General features: G+C 43.1%; 1 protein-coding gene across 1 annotated transcript; it reads right to left on the minus strand.

Annotated features, from left to right (window-relative positions):
• Positions 1 to 216: 216 nt before the first annotated feature.
• Positions 217 to 17,687, minus strand: LOC149300483 (zinc finger homeobox protein 2-like). The gene is made up of 10 exons (XM_089484996.1): positions 15,593 to 17,687; positions 14,495 to 15,048; positions 13,750 to 13,957; positions 11,448 to 11,519; positions 10,956 to 11,014; positions 8,392 to 8,592; positions 7,793 to 7,886; positions 6,867 to 7,612; positions 3,437 to 6,776; positions 217 to 1,022 (listed from the first exon to the last, which is right to left on the minus strand). Exons 1-10 carry the CDS (start codon positions 17,685 to 17,687, stop codon positions 217 to 219), a joined length of 8,175 nt encoding a protein of 2,724 aa, XP_089341122.1.
• Between the last annotated feature and the right edge of the window lie 4,596 nt (positions 17,688 to 22,283).

Consider the following 22,283-nt stretch of genomic DNA (forward strand, 5'->3'; position numbering starts at 1 on the left):
CACTCCAGCAAGAGAAGGTTTACGAAGCATCCTAGAACAAGGGAATGCTTAATTCGTAACAGACAGATACAAAGAGAGAAATAGAAAGAGTCATACACATCAAAAAAGGAAGATAACACAGAAAGGCAGAAGAGCAAGCAAAAGAAAAAATAGAAAAGTAAAGTAAAATATTGTGAGACAGCTGAAAGCATTTCTATAAAGTGAGACAGTGTGTCTCTATAACGCCATGAGCACGGAGGTAGCAGTACTCTTTGGCCTGAGTTGAGGTATTGGAGTGGATGCTCCATCACCACACATGCTTTGAGCACGGTGCTGCTGTGACCTCAAATGTTGGCTGCGAGCCGTAGGCCCCTGCAGCAGGACTTGGCAAGACAAACAGTGGTAGGTGCAGACTCTCAGCCTGAGTGGAGGTGGGTGGGGTGCAGGACCAGTATAACAGCTCTCACGTTGATGAGCTTCAGCTTCCCCTTCTTCATCATAAGTAGCTTTGCAGCGCTGGCACTGGTATCTCATTGCTACATCTACCATTGGGATATCTTCATCATCTGGGCCATCTTCTCTCTCCACACTGTCCTCCTCTCCCACTTGTATCTGCCCCTGCCCAACACTGCACTCGTTTGTTGCTTTGGTTTTTGTGCACTCCGTTTTTCTGGTTGGTGTTGCCTCAGCCATTGGTTTTAGAGGTGCAGGGAGAAGTCCTAGCAGTGTGTGCGGAATGACAGGGTTAATCGGGAAGAGGCGCTTCTTTAAACCATATAGTTGCTGGAAATATGGGCCCTGTATTTGAGGAGTGAACAAGGGAGTGGCAGTCGGGGCTAGCGGGAAAGGCATGAAAGGGGTTCCCATGAGAGGGGCAGCTTTGAGAGGTGAGGGACCAGTGGCGTCAGAGGTCACTGCAGGCTGTGAAGAGTCCACAGAAGCATCATTAGAAGAGTGGGAAGAAGAGGGGGCATGTGGAGCTGCACGGGGAAGAAGGGCTGGAGTTACAGAAGAAGCCATTCCGAGCAGGCTAGGAGGAGGGCCTGAAACAAGAGAAAGATAGCAGAAGAAGTAGTGTTAGAGAAATCTTATAGTGTTAAAAGGGGTAAAGTGCGTTTAAAGAAAATGTGTATATGAATGGAAGCAAAACATGACAATCTTGAACTTAAAAAGAAAGATACGATGTGTGTCAGGACAATAGCCAAGCAAAAGTATTTACTATTTTATGTTTACTTCTGTAGATTTTAATGTAGGAAAGGGCAAGCAAAAAAAGATTCTTCAATTCCACCTCTGTTCCATGTGAATAGCCAACACTTAGTCATCAGTATATGCTAAAGCCACACTTCCATTATAGCAGTCATCTCCAGTCACAGACCAGTTATTCACATTTCTTCCCATTTTGAACCCAGATTTTGTTTCCAACAAATCTGAACCTCCTTTTTTCTATTATAACTGCCCATTAATATCGAAGTCTAGCCTTTCAGTCCTGTGTTGTGTTGTTGTGATATGGCCTACCATAACTATATTTTTATATACCTAAAACAGCATAGACTGTCGGCAGTCAATATCAGTATATATATATATATATATATATATATATATATATATATATATACTCTTTCCTTTGGCTTTTGTTACCATACACCACCAAGAGACATATATATATCCTCTGTTCAGAATTAAATGACATCTGATCAGTACTACTCAGCTATTTCTTGCTCCATCTTTCTGTAACCCCAATTCATATGCACGATACCCTGCTAAGGCATGATGTTCAGCAATATTGGACTAATGTCACTAGATTTTCCTCTCCTACACCAAGTTCCTTGCTGTGACATGTGATTTAAATACTTTAGTAATCGTCTGCTTCACAACTCTAATATTTATCTACAGGATTGCTGTAAAGATTTCATAGATTTGGTATAAAGTATAGCCATTTTCTGTCTGTGAAATGTTTTTTTAAATTAGCATTACGCTTGGTCCTAAATTATTACTTATTTTTAATCATACCCAAGCGATCCAGACTTATTTCTTGCCTGTCCCTCCTAACCGTTGCATGCCAAATATGGATCTATGATTTTTCTTGTTTTAGGTTAGCTCCGACCTACTGCTCTTCTGCTCTCATGGTACCATAACCAGCGTTCTTACTACCCTAGAATGCCCCTGCTCTGTAGTGTCTTCATTCCTTCTCTTACTTCCACGGCGGCCAAAACCCCTTTATGTACACTTTCTGCTTTCTGCTGAGCCTCGTCAAAAAAGATCTGTTCCCAACAGCACTCTGTGTCACTAATGCCTAATCCACTCTATACTGTGCATGTTTAGAACCTCTGTTTCCTCTGTCTTATCCTCCATCAGTATTCTTCTTCCTACGCTTTCTGTCCCTGTATAACCCACATCATCCCCTTCATGGCAAACGCTATACACTGTTTTCATAATACATCCATTCACGTCCCCATCTAAAATCTAAGCCCGTTCTACACCAACTTTTTTCTTGTAATCGTGTTGTTTATTTGCTAGACGACTTTCCTCTTTTTATTCTGTGCATTATGAACACAGAAAGATACAAGTCAATCAAAAGCAACAAGCATTTACCAATCTGACATCCTTAGGCCACGTTATTTCTAAATTACTGCCACGACTTTTAGATTGTTATGTTTTCCTCCCAATGTTAAGCTGAAGTCAGATTTTTTTCCAATTTTATGTCCCCTATCCTTTAAACCTGGTTATTGTCTTCTCTGTGGGTTATGTCCAGCGCTTTCAGCTTTAAACTATCCTTCATGCACAATTCTTTTAGATGTATATTATCTTCCCATACAAGTAATTTGTAATGTATTTTTTCCTTTGTTACATTCTTCTTTTCAGTTTCTTCTTACCTTACATATTACCTAATACAGATCAGCCCCTGGGCATTGCCCTTGTATGCTACTCCTCTTCCATTAGTATTCATATCATTTTTCTTCCACTAATACTTTTTATCAAAACAAGCCAAGATAATTTCAGCTCCTTTAGGCATAGGTAAGGCCGGTTTAGGCTCAAGATTCTATTTTTGTAGTATAGGATTCAGTCTGTTTTATACTATATTGACTCTACATGTTCTCCTCCCTGTATTATTCCTCTTTTGATACATTGTTGTTCCCTAAGTAGACTTCGGTTTATTCCATCATCTTTTTCTTGACCTATCACTCGTCTCTAACTTTTTCCCCCAATGCACTTTTCCTCCTGAGTTGCTGTTTTAAATGTCTGTTCCACGGTTTCTCATTTCTCTGTTCTCACCTCTTTCCTGTTATTTAATTAAGCTCTCTTTTGACACACACATGCTGTTTTTGTCATAATCCCATGTGTCACTTATTTTACTGTCCATTTCCTCTCCCTATTCTCTAGATTACATCCCATTTCTCTTTGCCTTGCAAACTTCAAACACAGTTTCTAATTGTATCTCATCTCACCCATTTTTTACCTGTATTGAATGTTGCCAGTCCACCAATAGGTGCAGGAATGCCCTGTCCTGGCATCAGTAATGGGGTGAGTCTCTGGATCGGGGGTGTTACTGTATTTGGAGCCTGGAAACTGAGTATCTGTGAGGTTTGTTTGTTTTCTGAAGCAGGAGTAGCTGATCCCCCAGCAGGGTGGGTGTCTCTGTACCGACTCTCTTCCTTCAGTTGCTGTTGAATGGACATGCGCAATCTTGCAATATGTTGTCTGGAGAATATGTGGGTTCGACATGGTGTGGTGGGTCCATATTTTACATTGCAGTGGGTGCACTCTGTAGGTTGTGGTCCCTCAGTGGTAGAAGCTGTGCCCCCAAGACCCTGAAGTTTGGCCTTCTTTTCCTTGGCCCTTGCATTCTGGAACCAAACCTGGACAACTCTCTTCTGGAGACCAATCTCCCCACCAAGGCACTCACACTCCTGCATGCTTGGTGTGCGATATTCTGAGTAACATGCCTTCAGTATCCTTAACTGGAGACTGCTCATTTGGGTCCGATATCTTCTGGCGCCTGATGATCCCATTGGTCCTTCCAAACTGAACCCACTTTTACCAGGGCTGGGAGGCCCTGGGTCTGAGCTTGAGTCATCACTTATGTCGCCAGTCTGTGGACTGTGCATCTGTGGCTCTATGGGTTTAGGGGTTCCTTTGTCTTCAGGTGTTTTCTGTGTGCTTACTCCCTGGTTTTCCAAACTTTGATGTTCTGTTGCTTGGTGACAAGATTGTGGTTCTGAAGCTGGGGTCTTAGACAAAGCAACAGAAGCTGATGCTTTGAAAGGTTCCACAACCTTTTCTACTGACAGAGAGACAGGCTGACCAGGGGATGGACTGGGTATGACTTCAGTAGCAGCGGACAGTAGTATAGGTGGTGCTGGAGGCTTGGCAGCGTAAGAGGCCAGTAGCAAACTTGGAGACGCTTGAGTTGTGTTTACTAAGCCAGAAAGTACCTGGACAGGATTAACTATACCAGATAAGGCCTGTGGGTTACTGACAAGACTGGATAAAGCTTGATTTGAATTGCCAAGGCCTGGGATAGCTTGTGATGAACTGGCTAGGCTTGGTAAGACTTGTGAGGCATTCAGCAAGCCTGAAATACCTTGAGTTGTATTAATAAGAGATTTACTGGGGACTGGATTCACTATAAGGCCAGAGGAAGTCTGAGTTTTAGCAAGCATTGGAGAGGTGGTTTGCCCAGTTTTAGCTGGTACAGGGGCTGAAACTTGACTTGCCCCAACACTGTAGTAGTAACTGGGAGGAACCTCCCTTTTTGTGCCATCTGCATCATCCTGCTGCCGTGTTGCAGACACAGTTGAAGAAGCCACTCCTCTGTACTGGCCTTTGCGTTCGCGAGCCCTAGTGTTCTGAAACCAGACTTGAACTACTCTCTTCTTCAGGCCTACTTCAAGGGAGATGCGTTCAAGAGTGCTCCGTGTGGGATTGGAATCCTGCAGATACCAGCGATGCAAGATGTCCAGTTGTTCAGGCAGTATAGTTGTCCTCAGGCGCTTGTCTCTAGGGGGTTCATCACCACCTTCACTACCAGTAGGGGAAAGGCTCTCTTCCTCATGTTTTCTTTTCCTCTGGCAGCTACCATCACCAGACCCCAAGGAAATTAACAATGATAGATCAACAAGGGGAGGAGTAGGGTGACTGTTGTTTGAGGCAGACTTGTTTTGGTTTTGTTCTGAAGAAATGGCCAGGAGAGAAGATTCATTGTGGTCTATGGCCCGATTATTTTTCTCAAGAATTTGTACTTTTTCTTCATTGGCTGTAGGGAATTCAACATTTGCATTTGAATCTCCTGTCTCAGTTTCTCCCTTCTCTTTTGCCTCAGCTTGCTCTTCCTCTTTCTTCTCCTGGGTATTTGGAGTGGGGTGCTCTTGGGTAGTTGTCTTATCTGGCAATGAACCCTCTCCTTGTGTGGTTTTGCTTACCTCTTCCCTTTCTTCCTCTTTGTTAATGTCATTGTTCTGGTCACTATAGCAGCCCTTTAGATGTCGGATGAGCTGAAATATGCAGGGCAGGGTAACTCCACATTTCCTACAAGGTGGCACTTTACTATTGGAAGCAGGACGCTCCCCTGGTTGGTTGGAGTGCAAAGGAGATGAAGGAGAGTTGCCCGTTTCTGCAGCTTGCTTTCGTGCTTTCTGGCGAGCGTTCTGAAACCACACAACGACAACTCGCCCTGGTAGACCCAGCAATGTTGAAAGATGTTCCACCTCGCTATCACGTGGGTAAGCACTTGATTCAAAAAAACTGTTAAGGGCTTGAGTCTGAAAGTCAGAAAATTTAGTGCGTGAGAAACGGCGATTTCCCAAGCGATCTGTTCTTGAGGGCTCCTCCAAATCATCTTCCTGTCCATCTTGAATTCCTTTCTCGTGCTGTGTATACCATTGCCGAACAGCTGCAGAAGACAGCCCAGTCTTATCAGCAGCCCAGAGAATTTGCTCTTCTGAGGCATGATTTGGTAAATCAAGGAGGCTACGTAGGAAGCTAAGCTGTTCTACAGTCACCCCCCACTCACATGAAGCATCTTGTTCTTCAATTTCTTGAGAACATTTTGACGTGGCAGAGAAGTCTAATGGAACAAGGGTTGACTCTCCTGTTTCAATGGTCAATCCAGTAGGGTAGTGGTTATCATAGCTACGACGATAGTGAGCAGCATAACGGCTCAAGGCTTCAAAGGGAAGGAGGCGTTGGTGCATGTGCTCCTCATGTGTTTTAAGAATTAGATGATTGGAGAAAAGCTTTCCACAGGTACCACACTGAAGTTTTTCTGCAGAGGTGGGTGTAGGGGGAACATCAGCTGGTGGAGCAGGAGGTTGTGGCTGAGGTTGAGAGTGGCAGGAGGATGGTTGTCTCCCCTCATTGTACTGTGTGACAAGCTCAAAGCCGAAATTCTCTAGCAGAGCTCTAGCTGCAGATCCTGTTAGGTCTCCAGGTCCTTTGGGTGGAGAATCCTCATTTGACTCTGAATTCTGTGGAAGATCAGTCTCTGCTGTGGCTGCATCCTGCTCATCTGGTATCTTTTCTTCCTTCTCATTTGCCGGTTTGGGAGTCACACTGGGTTGGCCTTCATTATCTTTAGTTAGTGGTGGCTGCTGTGCACCACCGAAAGACAAAAGAGGTGTAGCTCCCCCATCACCACCAACTTTCAGCTCTTGTAGATAAAATGGAAGTAAAAGCTGCTGCTGTTGACGCTGAAGCTTTAAAAGAGTCTCTGGGATCAATGGGAATGAAGGAAGGAGCGAAGGTGCAAAGAGAGGTGGAGGTTGGACAAGTGGGGGTGGATGTGGCAAATCTATGGACAGCTGCATAGTGGGAGATGCTACAGCAGCAGGTAGAATAGGGACTCCCAAACAAGGACCTATTTGAGGATGTCTTTTTTTGGGAGCTTCAACACCTTGCAGATCTCCAGTTGCTTCTCCTTTCAAATCATTAGTAGTCTCATTCTTACAACCACTTTCTCGTTGAGTTTTTTCTGTGGGGACCCTGGTCAGATCCTGTTTTGAACCCCGGGAGCGAGTTTGGTGAAGCACTGAACGCATGTGAATTTCAAGGGTGGAGCTTTGGTTGTATGATACATTGCACACGGTGCACTTATACGGCTTGTCTTGTCCTGTCTGCACTCCATGTCCTGAGGAACCTGTTCCGGCCTCTTGACGAGTGGACAAGGATGGATCTAAGGAGGCTTTACGCACTTTGTGCAAGTGTGATACAGAATTATAATGTACAAGGAGGATATTTTTTTGAGTGAAGGACTCCTTGCATACAACACACTTGTGTGGTCTTGATGGGTCCAAGAACTTATCCATGGCAAAGTTTGTGGTCTTTCGGTATGTAGCTTGTTGGGAGTGAACTGGTGTTATTTCCAGGGAACATTTCTTATCTCCTGCTTCCCCACCCTCTGTCTCCTGGCTTCGGACTTCACATGCTTGTTGGATATCGGATGGGCTGAGCTCAGGGTGATCTTTTTCTAAATGAGTCCTTAGGTCTTGGGGACTCTCAGAAGTATATCGACATAAGGGGCAAGAAGTATCCTCAGCTGGTTTCTCAGGGTCACCTGAGTGCTCCGATGCTCCTACAAGGTTTTCATTACAAGGTGACTCAGGAGGAGATGTTTCTGTTCCAATATGAGTGGCTTCACCTGGGATGGATTATAAAATTTTAAAAAATGTGACCAAAAATTATTTAATGGTACAACGATATCAATATGTGCGTGGTACATGTTAGGCAATGGAAGAAGCCATACAAGACAGAATATATGACACATAGTGGAGCAGATGCCCTGTGGTAACCATACATGGAAGAACTCAGATATACTCACAGGATGACTGGGTCTCTGGAACAGGCTGCTCCGGTTCTTCTCTCACTCTCAAGGGAAGAATCCTAGTACGAAAACTTATCTCCACTTTCTGTGCCTGAAAACATGCATAATGCGTATATAAAGAACGTTACAACATACATTCTGTACACAAGGAAAGATTCCCCCAACATAATGGGTTACCCACAAGAGGATCTTTCCACATTACCAGGGGCCATAGCCAGTAGCTTATCTTTTTAAAAATCAATCCTAAATGCATTATATGTAGTGCTTCTCTCAATGTTTGAAGGTCATGTAATTTTATTCATGACTTGACTGCTCCTTAAAAAGGTAAACCTAGAGTAAGCCCAACCTAGTGCTAACCTCGAGAAATGTTCAGGACAGAGATCGCTTAAATTGCTAGGGCAAGTATAGCTAAATCTGTTTTGTTTAACCCACTTTTCTACTCTCTACTCACATAGATATATATTATAACAGGAACATACATTTTACATCTATAAATGTACTAGTTATGTGTTGATAACTTACACACACCTATTTAGTTCACTACAATCCAATCTGATCATGAGTGTTGTGGACTAGTGCTGCATCCATCTACTCACCACTTGCAGCAGCTTCTCTACACATTCTGATACTACGTTGTGTCCATGCCCCAAGTGGCCCCTCAGATTTGCAGTTCCTGTGAGTTTTTCCTGGCACAGTGGGCAACGGAATGTAGGTTGCAAAGCATGTTGGGACACAGCATGGCTATGAACATTCTCCTCAGATGGGCTGACATAGGTGCAGAAAGGGCAGCAAAAAACCTGCAGCAAAAGAAAAAGTAGAGTCGTAAAAGGATACCGCGACAGAGGGCGAGACACACAGACACAGAGGTGGTAAAAATAAGTGGGGGTTTATGTGGGTCTTTGTGGGACTGGGTGTGGATGTGTGTTACTAATGCAACCCATTGTATAATGAACACGTTGCAACTTACAGTACATACTGATGCTCTCAAAGGTTTTAGCATTTCTGTAGGTACCTTAAACTACTTTGAGTACTCATAGTGCACTTAATATTACTTCTGTTGATACAACTATATTCTCTAAAATGTACATTATTATACACCATATATACATACATGCTAGACCACTGTCAGTTTACCCCTGAAACATACAGATACTTATATTGTTTTAATTGTGATGTATAGAATGCATTCTTCATATACAATTTGCAATTATATACAATGTGTCCATGTTACTGTAAAGGTGTGCTATTTGATTGCGATTGGGGATGTTTCTTGGTACCTGTCTGTAACGGGGATGTTCTCAAGATGGAAATATGTGTAGTTGGGAAACGTGCGTGATCGAGGATGTGGAAATTGTAAATGTGTGTGTAGGTTCATGGCTCACTTTCACACTAAGCACCATGTTACTGGAGGACTGGCTGACATCCACTAGAAATGAACAGCAAATCGATCTATGTGATGTGTTAGCGAACCTGCGTCGTTGTCATGTTGTGGTTGTCGGTGTGTTTCAGCTTTCAAGGATGATTATTTGATGTGTGAGAGGCTATTTTGTACAAATTATCAATACAGATTAGAATGGTCAGATGTCCTTGTGTTAAATCTGTTGTGTGACTGACGTTTGCAGCAATCTAATGCTGTCACAGTGACGGTGTCCACATGAGCCATGTAAAACAAAGTTCTTAATTAGATTTGCATCATATGTACCAGCCCATATAAAGAGGTATGTCTAGCATGTGGTTAGGAAGCTGATTCTGTGTTTATGTAAATAGGAGGGGTTCTTGCTCTGTATATTTAGCGTCATAGATAAGATTGTAGAAGAGTTATTTGGGTGTTATACGCGTGTTTGCGGTTTCTGAAATAGACTGTTAGCTTTGTAGGCAAGCAGCACATTCTTTGTTGATGTCTGTTAATACATATTGCATGGCTGCATTTTGTTACAGGTCCTATACGCTTATAGTTAGCAGAGGGGGTTACAGACGGGTCCTATGAGTTCCATGTACGTGTTACTTTTTGCCGTTACGTGTTGCATGGTATATGTGTGTCATTGTTCTGGAATTTCTGTACATGCACGCATGCCCCATGTGTTCTGTTTGTTTATTCTTCAGACTACTTACCATTCTGTATACAATAAACTCATCTTCCATTTCCAGGTTGGTGAAACCTGCACCATCACCCATCTAGGTGAACCTCACTTCAGCCCCCGTCCCTCCCCTTTCTTACCCTTAATTCTGGCTTTCTCTAAAAACGCTCTCCCACCCGTCACTTGTCCCCAGCTCAGCTTCACCTGTATTGTTCTTTCTTGTCCTTTCTAGTTCACTCCCCTCACTTTCTTGCTCATTATCTCTCACCCCCACAGCTCTTCCTCGTTCGCCACCTCTGTATTATGAGCCTTTTTGTCCCTTTCTCTCTGCTGTGTCTCTTTTTCAGTACTTCCTCCTCTTCCGCGGTCCTGCAATAGCTTTCTCCTCTTCCTTGCTTTCCTGTCTTTTTTTTGTTGTTACATTTATTTCATTCTTTCTCCCTTTTTTCTAGTTCTTTCCTTCTTTCGGCCTAGCTGGTAAACAAATCCCCTCCTATCTCCTCCCCTGCTGGGAGTTACAGACTTGGGCCCATGTTTAACCCTGAGCTGCCCAGCCCCCCTCCCTGGGAAATATGTCTCACTTCCTGCAGCTCCTGTTTAACGCAAAACATATGACAGGAGCCGGGACATGCTGGAACTAGTGAGCAGTTGTAACTAGTATTACACTTAGAATCAAACACTTTATTTCATGTGTATTTCCAGTAGAACTAGTTTAAACTCTTGTAATTAAACGACCACGGCTACAATCAGGGGAAGCCATTAACAAGGGAACAAACAGAACACTGCTTTAAGAAGCTGTTTGTTTTTTTTAGCACGGGTGTGTAGTTTCTGTTGTGACCTGCATACAGTCTGACGCTAACAGTTTATTTTTTCCCTGATGGGTTTGATGAAAGGAGATTACTATTTGTTTTGTTTTTTTTGGGACAAATAATATGTTTGCACCCTCGGTAAAATGTTAAACTTGAGTGAAAATAAGTATGAGGTTAGCTGGAAGTCTGGAACACTAATGGATCAGGTTTCTCCTAGTACTCAAACCATGTGGTCCACTTGGTGACACTTGTGCGACCCAGTTGGACACGTACCGTTGTGCCTTCACTAGTATTCTCACACGTAGGCTTCGGTGTCTCATCCTGTGTAGAAACTAAATTGAGAAATCAAGAGTTAACATAGCTATGTGCCACTGACATAGTTAAGCCCTACACACTGAGCAAGGGTTAATGGTGCAGAAAACTGGCAAACCAGAAAGGGAGATTGTGGAGATAGTATGTTTGCAGAGAGATGAAGTGGAAGCCGGTGGTACAATAGCCTGTGACTACAAGATATTTAAGTTGGGCAGGCTGAGAGCAACAGCCCATGGGTATAAGGGGTTATAGCTCTAACAGATTGGGAAAGGTTCAATAAATGTATACTTTGGATGTGAAATAAACAATCCAAACTGTGTAAAATCATGCATTTTTGGCCAAGAGGTTACAATCGTTTAAGGTTTGGGCAAACAGTCGCTATTTCTTTAAAGTAGAACTGAGGTAGGAGATTCACCCGTTATATGTGAATGTAGACTAGTGCTGCTGTCTTACCTTTGGACGTGTCTGTGCTCTCCTCATCTGGTTCTGGTTTTGAAGCCGGTTCTGTTGATTTCTGAATTTTAACTTAAAAAAAAAGCAACCATTTATTAAAGAAAGAATAGACCTGCAGCAGACATTAATGCACACACAATTTTAATACATAGAAAGTGATTCTTAACTAATTGCTGTTAGCATCACCTGCAATACAATATTCATTGAACAGCTTTAGTATAATTCTCACGATAGTGAATACAAAATTCACATTGTCATTACTGAAGGACCACTCCAGCCCTCCATTGGGGTCCATTCTGCAATGCGTTTTTGCCGCATGCAAATCGGCAGATACATTATTTCTTTTCTGGAGCTGCCTCTACTGAAAGCAGGAAAGGTACTTAAGTATACTTCCTGCACATGCTCCGCTCATACTGAAATCAATGGCAGGAACAGCAGCCAATCACAACTTAAATATGATTGGCTTTGTACATGTATTTCTGACCCTACAGGGTATGTGCACTAAGTGTACTTAAGTATGCTTCCTGCTTAAACAAACTGTTTTGTCAAGGCAGCCAGGGGGAGGAGGAAAGTTAGTTTAATTGTCTAACTCCAGTAAGAGTGCATGCAACAGTTTTCATGCTTTGGAGTCCACTATTTAAAAGAAATAATAAAAACATTTGGAGACTAGTCCTTTCAGGTAAAGACGCTGACATAACACTTTCACCCATACGTGTGCAAACCATTAACATGGTCCTATGACACGCTTACACATAGCACACTCACACATCAAACACGCACACCAAGAGTACTTTGCCACATGATCATACATGAACACTACATACACATTTTCACACAAACTGCACAGACAGCCAGGTAATTTGAAAAGCAGAAAGCAATTATATGACCATTGAGACAGAAGGATAATCATTTAGAAACGGAGGCGCGTGGTCTGACAAGGCTCAGATATTCAGAGAGGCCGGGAGAACGGGCACTACGAAGCACAGAGGCAGTCGGAGAGACGGAGCACTCCGTGAGAGGACAGGCGTAGTGTCACCAGATAAACGATTATACTGAAAATTGACAGTTGCAGGGAATTTATTCCCGTTTCAGCTAATTAAAGTGTTAAAGTTCTTTAACACCATTCAACAGCCGCCAAAATCATAAAATATTGATCAGGAGATGGGCAGAAAGCCAGAGAGGAAGGAGGGGTAGCGAGGGAGGGAGGGAGGAAAGGAGAATGTAACAAGATTAAAAAAAAAGGGGAATGAAACAATGATACAAAAGAAAGAGGGGGAGACATTGAGGGCAGAATGCATAAAAGGGGTCAATGTTTATAGGTAGCCTTCATAACTCGAACTCAAGAGTGAGGAGGGCATTGACATTCTGCATTGATTGCCAATAAATCCTCGGACGCTAGGTTCTCTGCATACTGCTAGCGGTTCAGTACTGGTCAGCGTGAAGGCCTTTGCCATGCTCTGAGGACAGGATGGAAGGCCTGCCTTAGAACTCTCTCTTTAATATTTTTATTAGTGATATTGCAGAAGGTCTTGATGGAATGGTATGTCTTTTGCTGATGACGCAAAGATTTGCAACAGGGTTGATGTTCCTGGAGGGAGAAGCCAAATGGCAAATGATTTAAGTAAACTGGGAAAAATGGTCAGAGCTGTGGCAACTGACGTTTAATGTGGATAAAAGCAAAGTAATGCATCTAGGCAAAAAAAAACCCCAAGGGCAGAGTATAGAATATTTGATACTGTCCTAATCTCAATTTGTGAGGAAAGGGATTTAGGGGTAATTAGTTCTGAGGATTTAAAGGTAGGCAGACAATGCAGTAGAGCATAGTCAGCATGAAGAGAGTTTATTTAACCCCTTAATGACAAAGCCCGTACATGTACGGGCTCAAAATGCATTGTTTTCAATGGGTTTTGGGACCGCCCATTGTCCTTAAGGGGTTAAAAGAAGAAATACTACCAAGACAAGAGGACATAGTATTAAGCTAGAGGGGCAAAGGTTTAAAAGTAACATCAGGAAATATTAGTTTACTGAAAGGTAGTGGGTGCATGGACTAGCCTTCCAGAAGTGGGATAGGGATAAGGACAGGGACTAAGGAGAGTATTAAGAGGTTCGGCAGACTGGATGGGCCGAATGGTTCTTATCTGCTGTAACTTTCTATGTTTACTAACTGAGTAATGATTTGCAATATAACAAGTATATGTAAAATGCAGCGTTTTTTGAAATACCAAGAGGCTCAAACGTCAGGGACCAATACATTTCTGGATCACAGCTTAATGGATAAACCTTGCTTTCAACAAGTTAGTACCATGCTCCTGTGGGGTGTTCCTGTAAACGCTGATGATCCCCTCTAGTATGACTTCCCCATGTGTCAGCCTCCATTGCGCAAGGTTTTGATGGTGACTTGTTGAGCGTAGGTGTGACATCATTCCGAGGCGAGAACCCACACTGCTATCACACGGGGCACACCGAAAACACATGTCCCTTGTACCTCCACTTTCAATGGACTGCAGAAACTGTGTAGGGATACATGCAGACGTTATTTAATGTATATTCCACCAAACTATATACTCCACAGAGTTGGCTAATGTCAAAGGAAAACACTACTAAGCTTAAGAATACCATTAGACATTACATTAAGCGGAGGGTCATTGCAGACAGTATGCAGAATGCCAGTTTCTACCTTTTTAATTAATCTTACAATCTGTGAAGCTAAACATCTTGGTAAATGCTGTTTCTTATTATTATTAAGGAAATTCCTTCACATTCTTGACATGCAGATGTGCCAGAAGGTACTGTATTACAGAGAGACCCCACAAACATTGGCAGTCTTAGATTATATTCCACTATACAGTACGGTATTGTATACAGTACAGTATTAGATACACAATATCAGCCACAATAAGATATAATACACACTGTTACATAAAATAAGATTAAGATATAATATACACTATGTCACATAAGAAGCAAATACACCTTACACAGTATATCACACTGATCACACTACATGGCCTGATATTGTATTGCAAATTCTGGATATTAGATTTTACCTTATAAACCCGTAGGCTTTCTTCGTGGCTTCCTCCCTGTACATGTAGCTGCATCTTCTCTCTGCTGTTGCTCTCAAACCCACACAGGTTACATCGAACATGCAGCGGGGGGAATGATGATGCTTGGCTGTAGCCACTGATTGGTAGCTCTGCTGCCGAGGCTTGTGCAGCGGCCAGCGCTGCACCCCCTTCTCGCATGTGGGCAGCCAGCTGGTACTTCTGGGCATGTTTGTCCGTCTTAAGGTGTAGCTGGAAGTTGGCTTTTAGTTGGGTGCTGTAGGAGCAGAGTCGGCAGCAATGCAGGTCGCCTCTCACCTCCCTCCATTCCCTTTCAGGAAGAGTTCGACCTCTGCTGGCATGAGATAGCAGCCCCTCCAAACTATCTGTGGTAAAGCAGTGGCACACCAGGCAACGGAATACTGCAGGGGACAGTTCCTCCTCACACATAGATGTGGGTATGTCCTGAATGGGTGCAGGTGTGGACATTGTGCTAGAGGGTCCCAGATTGCTGAACTGGGGACCTGAGGAGGAATCTGGAGCGAGAAGGTTGCAAGCTGCAGGGAGATTGGGAGAATTAATCAGGATGAAATATAACATAAAAATACTAGATATCTCACTATAAACCCACTGAACCCCTCCCAGTACTTTTCGTACTGCTTTCCACTAGACTACACATAAACATAGATACACAGATAGCAACGGCAAAAAATGACTAATTGCCCAATCCAGTCCACCCATTTTCACCTAATAATTCTTTCGAATAGTACTAAACACATTCCTGGCTTTCTTGAATTCCTTTACTGTGTTTGCATTAGTCCTCCAGTCCCTGTAGTTCTACCACTCATCAAAAATGCTTACCTCTTGGACTTTGTTTAATCGCCTGATATAGCTCAATGATTTTTTCATGGTAATTAAAACACTGTCATCTGAGACCTGGATGTAAATAGACATTTTCATCCCGAACTAAAAGCTATTCATCAAGTTAATCAAATGGATGATTCTTATATTACCCCATAAGCAAAATCTAAAACATACACAGTGTGACCTGAATGGTCTTTCACATGTTCCTTTAGAGACACCTCTCTCCAAAGTCCTCACCTTGGCCACTGGATGAGTTGAAGGGCATTGGATTAAACAGTAGTGGGTGATCTAGGCCCTGTTCAGGTGCAAGAGGCCCTCCATAGAATGGAAAGGTATCTTGCCCCATCCCCAGCCCCTGATGGAGCAGCAGAACGTTCTGCATGTGCTTCTCACTGGTCATGTGAATACGCAGATTTCGGGATATATTGGTTTCATAATTGCACACCTTGCAGTGCCATGATGCCTTCTGCTTCAACTGCCGATCAGGGGGTGAAATCTGACCACCCTCTACCTGTCCAACGCTGACTGCTGGTGCAGCCAGTGGAGGGGTTGATGTATTGGGGGTGGCTCCTGACCCTTGGTAGCCCTGCAAATTGGCCAAGTGCTTGTCAGATTGCATGTGTATGGTGAGGTTGCCCTTGGTTGTGGTGGAATAATTGCAGGCTTCACAGCGATACGGTTTATAGCCACAGTTGTAGCTCTCACCCCTGGCTAAGCGTGGATGTTGCTGGCCGCTGTGGCAATAGGAGCAGTGACTCTGGGTCTCTGGGTGCTTTTCCTTCATGTGGACATCCAGTGTCTGTTGATACTTGTAATGCCAGTTGCACTTTGGGCATTTGAGGGTTTTGCAGGAGTTGCGGGAGTGTAGTAGAGAAAGCTGGCCCTGTAGAGAGAGACTTTGGAATTGTTGCGGGCCTGAGGTTGGTGTACAGTCATCACGGGCTTGTGGGCCACGGTCAGCTTCAGTTTGGTCAACCCTTTTGTCAGTGCCATGTAAAGTTCCCATCTGTGGAAAGCTATTGGTCATCATTGGAACGTAGAAGCTTTGGTTTGCAAGTAACTGCTCAGCGATGTCAGAAGGCTGACCAGTTGGGAGAGTGCTTTGTCCTTCATCTTCACGCTCTTCTTCACAACCTTCACCCTGTGTCTCTTTTACTGTTGGGCAACACATGGCTCCATCATTCTTTTCATCCAAGTGGAGCATTGAATCTTTGGCTTCAGTTGAGTGGTGTGTTCCAGTGGGTTCACAGCGGTGATACACTAAAGGTGATAAGGGCATCTGGCCCTGGGGGAGATGGGGATTAGCATCTGGATTCCTATCACAAGCATCTTGGCTTTTCGTATCTTTGAGATTCATTTTAGTAGTAAACTCATTTGATGTTCCTGGCTTTTCTGGTGTTGCTTGAATGATTTCTAGATGTGGGGTAGACTGAACTACAGTCTCTGACTCCTGGCCAACTTCCAATGCCTTGCAGGGATTTTTTGGTTCTAATAGGCTAATGAAAAGTTGCCCGCTAGAGCTATATACAATGCCCGAGGTTTCCTCTCCTGCCAGCTGATCTTGATAAGGGTGATCCAGGCCATGAATACAAGAGGCATGCTGCCCCAAGCTGCCTCCATGTTTAAAAGTGAGTTGGCATGGGATACAAATCCACATACTATCTACTGTCTGGGTGTTTTTGGACTCCCCACATGGTCTGTGTCTTTCATCGTCTTCCCCTACTTTCTCCCCCGCCTCTTTTTCTTTGGGTTGATCTTGGATTCTGGGCGAGGTACCAGGAGCCGTTTGGGTAAAATCGGCTGCCTTGGCTGAGGTATGTCGGGATATTTGGTTAGAGCAAAAGCCTTGGTAGGTGGCGGTGAGACGGAACGAGCTGAGTGGAGGACGGGGTAACACTGTGCTATTAGGGGAGTCCTGCAGTGAGGATGAAGTAGGAAGAGCTCCCTCATCTTCCTCATCCCCTTTCAGGAGGTAGACAGATCCATCGCTGGAGAACAGGACATGACCCAGAAGTGCTTCCCCTTCATCCTTTTTTTCCTCCTGAGAGTTTGGCTCTGCAGGAGGAATGAGCTTTGGCAGATAAGTGGGGTGAAGTGGGTCAGAGGTTGCAACAAGGGGTGGCTGCAGGTCAGAGGATGTTGGGCTGGCAGCACTGTAGCCCCCTCCAGTGGTGGAAGCAGAGGAAGAGGTGGTTGAATCAGGACAGGGAGACGTAGGCAGGAGGGGGGTATCTTTGGTGGCTGACGGGCAAAGGGATAGATTGAGGTCCAGGGGCCAGGGGCTCCTGTCATCCTGCCCGGTAGAGGTGAGGAAGCATTCACCAGCATCCATGGCTGTGCGGTGGATATGCAAAAGTCATCTCAGACACGGCCCTGAGAATAGAGAATATCATATGAGAATCTAACAAGATAAAGGAAATAGACAAGCAATGATTTTGTACAGGAAATGTGTTAATAACTGCTGCTCATCTGACAAGAAAGGGCTATTCATTACCCATGGGCATTTATAACAAAATGCTTAGAGTGAGTGAGTCTGTTTATATGGGATGGGACATGTTAAACTTTCTGATAGAGAAGGTGTTCATTTTTACTGAACTGGTTTTGGGCTAGTAGCTACAGGGAATTGGTTTTGGGCTAGTAGCTACTCTGCTTATCGGGCTATCCGCAGGGTAAGAGGTGCTCTGCTGGTCTGTTATGGAAAGGTTCGGTTAATGTTCTGCTGCTAACAAGGTGGTCAACTAGTTCTCTGCTTATCGCTAAGATAAATGTTTTGTTAGTGCTGTGTTTGTATTTTAAGAAGAGGAAGGGGTTAATTCATGCACTGCTGGTCTCTCCCCTCCCCCTCGAGTCCTTATAACTCTGCTCCCCACAGAGTCTGATGTTGAGGTGATTAAAGAGCTGTGAGAATGAGCACATTAGCATGTTAATGAGTATGGAAATTATTAACTAAAGAGTGTGTGGAGGGTGTGGGTGAAGCACTGGTGCAGGGATGGGGTACTGCAGTCCACGCAATGTAACGAGAGACAGGTCCGTCTTACTCCATTCCCTGCCACATAGCGCAGCTCAGAGGTGCCATATTAATAATGATCCCCATTCACAATTCTTCTCATTATCTAATTGTTTATAAAGTGCATTCCACTTAATAATTCAAATGAAGGCCACGTTCAAACAGTCTACACATATAACCAAAAGGCCAGGATGGAAATAACCACACAATGCAGTTGTGACCAGTTGAATTATTAGGGGACCAATGATAATTTTTCCTTGTCCTACCTCAGGACACAGGCTATTTACTCAAACCTTCTCAGTATAAACGTACGTACTTTTTTCTTACGCTGCCATTTCCGTCCATCTGCCTGCACTGCCCCACTCTTCCCAACACACATCTGTATATATAAATATATAGTATATATAAATGTTACATAAATAATGTATATAGTCAGTCTGTTAAGGAACCTTAATACGTTTTACAAAATTCTTGCGTAACTCCAAACTCTGTAAAATGCCCAAGTAAGGGCCACAATGGGAGCCAGACCTCCAATCTTCATCTGAAGCGATATGCAACTACTTCCTTCCCTCTATGGCTTGTAGGCCTTCAGAGGGGCCAGTTCTTCATGTCCACTGGAGTCACCTAGGGACGGGGGACCCCAAAAATGGGTACCACACCTCCACCTAAAAAAAGTGGAATCTCTGGGGGACCTGGTTCCACTGTGGCTATTTTCAATGTATGAATAAAATACTTTCAATACAAAAAAAAAATCATGGCCACTGTGCACTGTGCAAAAATCAAAAACATCATGAGAAAAATGCATCATAACAATGTTCTGCACCACCATCCAGCCTAAAAGGATGAGGATAGTGATAGATAAAAAAAAAAGTGCTTAGTGCTCTTACCAATGTGTCAAACCAAAAAGGTGCGCTGTGTAACTATCACAGAGACACATAACAAGTCGTAATCATGCCAAGTGATTTGTTCATAATTACCCAAAAGTGTGATTATCAACTCAAAACCTGCTAATCAACATTAACACTGAAAAACGATCGATCCATCCGCCATAACTGGTCAAAAGTTACAACCAACAGGTATGTGCATAATCCCGCGACGCAGGTCACTGATTCGGCCACTAAAACAGTAATCTGACAAATTTGCCTTAACCTGCTGAGGAAGTGGCATGGTGTTAACAAGATCAGGTTGCAATAATATATTTGTGTGGTGTCAACTAATCACTGAAAGTCAACTGCAAAATGCCAAACTATTAACCATGAAAAGGTACGGTATCATACCAATAGGGTATTTATTTGTCCACAGGAGCTAACCCTCAGTAGCTTGCATTTACATCATCATTGGATAGCAGGGGATGACAGGTCAACAGACCCACAGCCAACATGATCAGCTCATGATGAAGCCATACTGCCATAACAGTGGCTCCAAGTCAACACACTAATAAACAGAGGCATTTGGGTATCAGTCAAGTTCCCAAGGGTTCAACAAGACAAAGGTTCTGCACTATAGTTCATGGGGGTTATCAGCAATTAGATTATATTTCCTTGTGATAATTTTTTATAGATTGGTGGAATTGTAGTGAAATGAGAACAGCTATTAAACACTGTGTTGTAAACCGTATATGCATCACCCAGCAAACACTTTATCAGTAAAGATATTTGTAACCTTCCAGTAGAGCCATAATTGCCTAACATGGGAGAAACAAACCAATGCGTCTTTAGTCTACTATCACGAGGATAACCTGCCAATACAGATATAAGAAGACAATGCTCCGATAACAAGCCAATGCACCCGACAAGAGATAGCCAGCCAGTACTTCATCCAATCAGTCTAGCAACAATCAATATCAACAGCATGGAAAAAAGCAAAGCAATGACCAACGCAGAGATTAATATCCCTGTAACTAGGCATATTGTGATTAATTTGTTAGTCAACACTGCATAAAGAAAAAATACGATTCTAACTCCCACATGAAGTACCTGGTAACCAAGCTGATCTCAAACAATGCAATCGCTCATATAACAGAGTAACAACCAACCTAACACAAACCAGTATCAGCTAACATAAGGATAGCCAACCCAGTACAGACCAATACAATAAATAAATTAGCATAAACTAACAATATTCGGATTCTCGGCTTATCTTAATCGGTTCAAACAAGCAAATGAATCTTCCATTTCTCAACTCTGATTAACGGAAAGTAAAGCATGGTGACATTTCATCTATTTGGTTCCTAATAAAAAGAAATAGCCACACCACAGTCCCTTAGTTATTAAATTGTCTTATGCTGCACATACTATTCACACAACATACATGCGACATCTTGAAATGAAAAAAGTGAATGAATGAAGTGAAACCCAAATCCCAAGTGGTGTTATTTCATTACTCCAGTATACCAGGCATGCCTTTATGGCTGACAATGGAAATTCAAGCTGTCAATGAGAAATGGCTGTGTTCATAAGTGTCACTTTGACAAGCCAGGAAGCAGGAGGTGACCTTTTTCGCTTGTGTCCCATCTGCAGGGTCAAGCGGGATTTAGATATTATATTGGTGTCTAGTTAATGGTTACAGAAGGTGATATAGAAGAATAAAACGGCATTTCATTTTCTAGGGCTTATCCATCTAGACCCCTGCAGTACTGTTAGAGTGGTCTGGGATACTTCTTGTGTGCTATCATGCAGCCATCTATACTCTCTTTCATGCAATGAATCTTAGGGTTAGGAAGCCCGACATGATAATCATTGTGTGCTTAGTATAAGAATAAGCTTTATCTGGAAATGTATAGTACAAATGCAGAGGGCAGAGTAGGTATGAAAGAGTAGAACCAGTAGGAGAGAGAAAAGGAAGACAAAAGATACGACAGGAGATGTGAAGAATGCCTAGAGACAGTAAAGAAGAAAAACATTGCGAAATGGAGAGAAACGCCAGAGAGGTGACAAGAGGGAGCAGGGGGGGAATACGAGGCATAATAGAAGGAACATAAGCGAAAATAAGGAGACAGTCGAGAGAGGCACCCAGATGATATACAAAGAGACAGAAGAGAGGAAGCAGATTAGTACAGGAAAATATTCAGAGTGACGTGAAAGCAGATAGAAGAGAAACAAGTGAAAATCCAGAAAATAAATTAGAGAAAGGGGAAGACAGGGAGCGGACCGGAGACTGCAGAGTACAGGAAGACTTCCAGGGAGAAGCAGAAAGGAGACAGCACAGAGCACACAGAAAGCAGAGAAGGGGGGAAGTGAAGAAGGATGGAAAAATCAATACAATTACTTTCTAACGGTGTGTTAAGAGAGTGAGGTGTCGACATACTGTCTGTAGACAAAAATATGATCTCCCGATACCTACTGGTACTGTCTGGCAGCCACAAGCGGAGATTTAACATACATGTATCTTCACCTGTGTGCAGCGCTCCTCGCTGTGTATAACTGCCTGTTTTTTTGCTGGGTTCCTCTATAGAATGAGGTGTTGTCCCCTGGTTATTATCACAGCACGCATACTTTGTGTACACACTATATTAATGGGACTGTTAACATTACGTGTTCTTTAACCATGTCTGCAGGATATGTATTTTAAATAATATTTGCTGCGGAATATGTTGCAATATACAAATCAATAAACAATAATCATATATTTACAACCTGCAGAATGTGCAATATATATATATATATATATATATATATATATAATACGTGACAGACAAACAACACTGGATTATAATAAATAAAAAAGTGGGTTTTCCCAACACAAGATATTCTACATAAAATCATGAGAAAATTTGTTAGCATTTTTTACACCTAAATTCCTTGGTCACCAACACAAATGACTGCTGTATTTCGCACACATCAGAGGGATTTGGTAGGCACAAAAGAACAGAAAAGGCAGGTGTCACACTCGGAGGGGGAAACATCTGGGAAGTGTCACATA

This window comes from Sceloporus occidentalis, unplaced genomic scaffold (assembly GCF_023333645.1).
Source record: "Sceloporus occidentalis isolate IW3139 unplaced genomic scaffold, rSceOcc1.0.p SCAF_24, whole genome shotgun sequence".
In the NCBI taxonomy this organism is placed as follows: domain Eukaryota; kingdom Metazoa; phylum Chordata; class Lepidosauria; order Squamata; family Phrynosomatidae; genus Sceloporus; species Sceloporus occidentalis.

What these genes read in the sequence shown, in the direction of transcription:
- LOC149300483 (XM_089484996.1), bottom strand. Translation starts at nt 17,687, where the DNA reads ATGGATGCTGGTGAATGCTTCCTCACCTCTACCGGGCAGGATGACAGG. An exon ending in GAACACCCCACAGGAGCATG is followed by an intron (nt 11,520 to 13,749) that starts GTACTAACTTGT and finishes TTTTTTTTTAAG; the next exon opens with TTAAAATTCAGAAATCAACA. An exon ending in TAGAGAAGCTGCTGCAAGTG is followed by an intron (nt 7,887 to 8,391) that starts GTGAGTAGATGG and finishes GCATGTTTTCAG; the next exon opens with GCACAGAAAGTGGAGATAAG.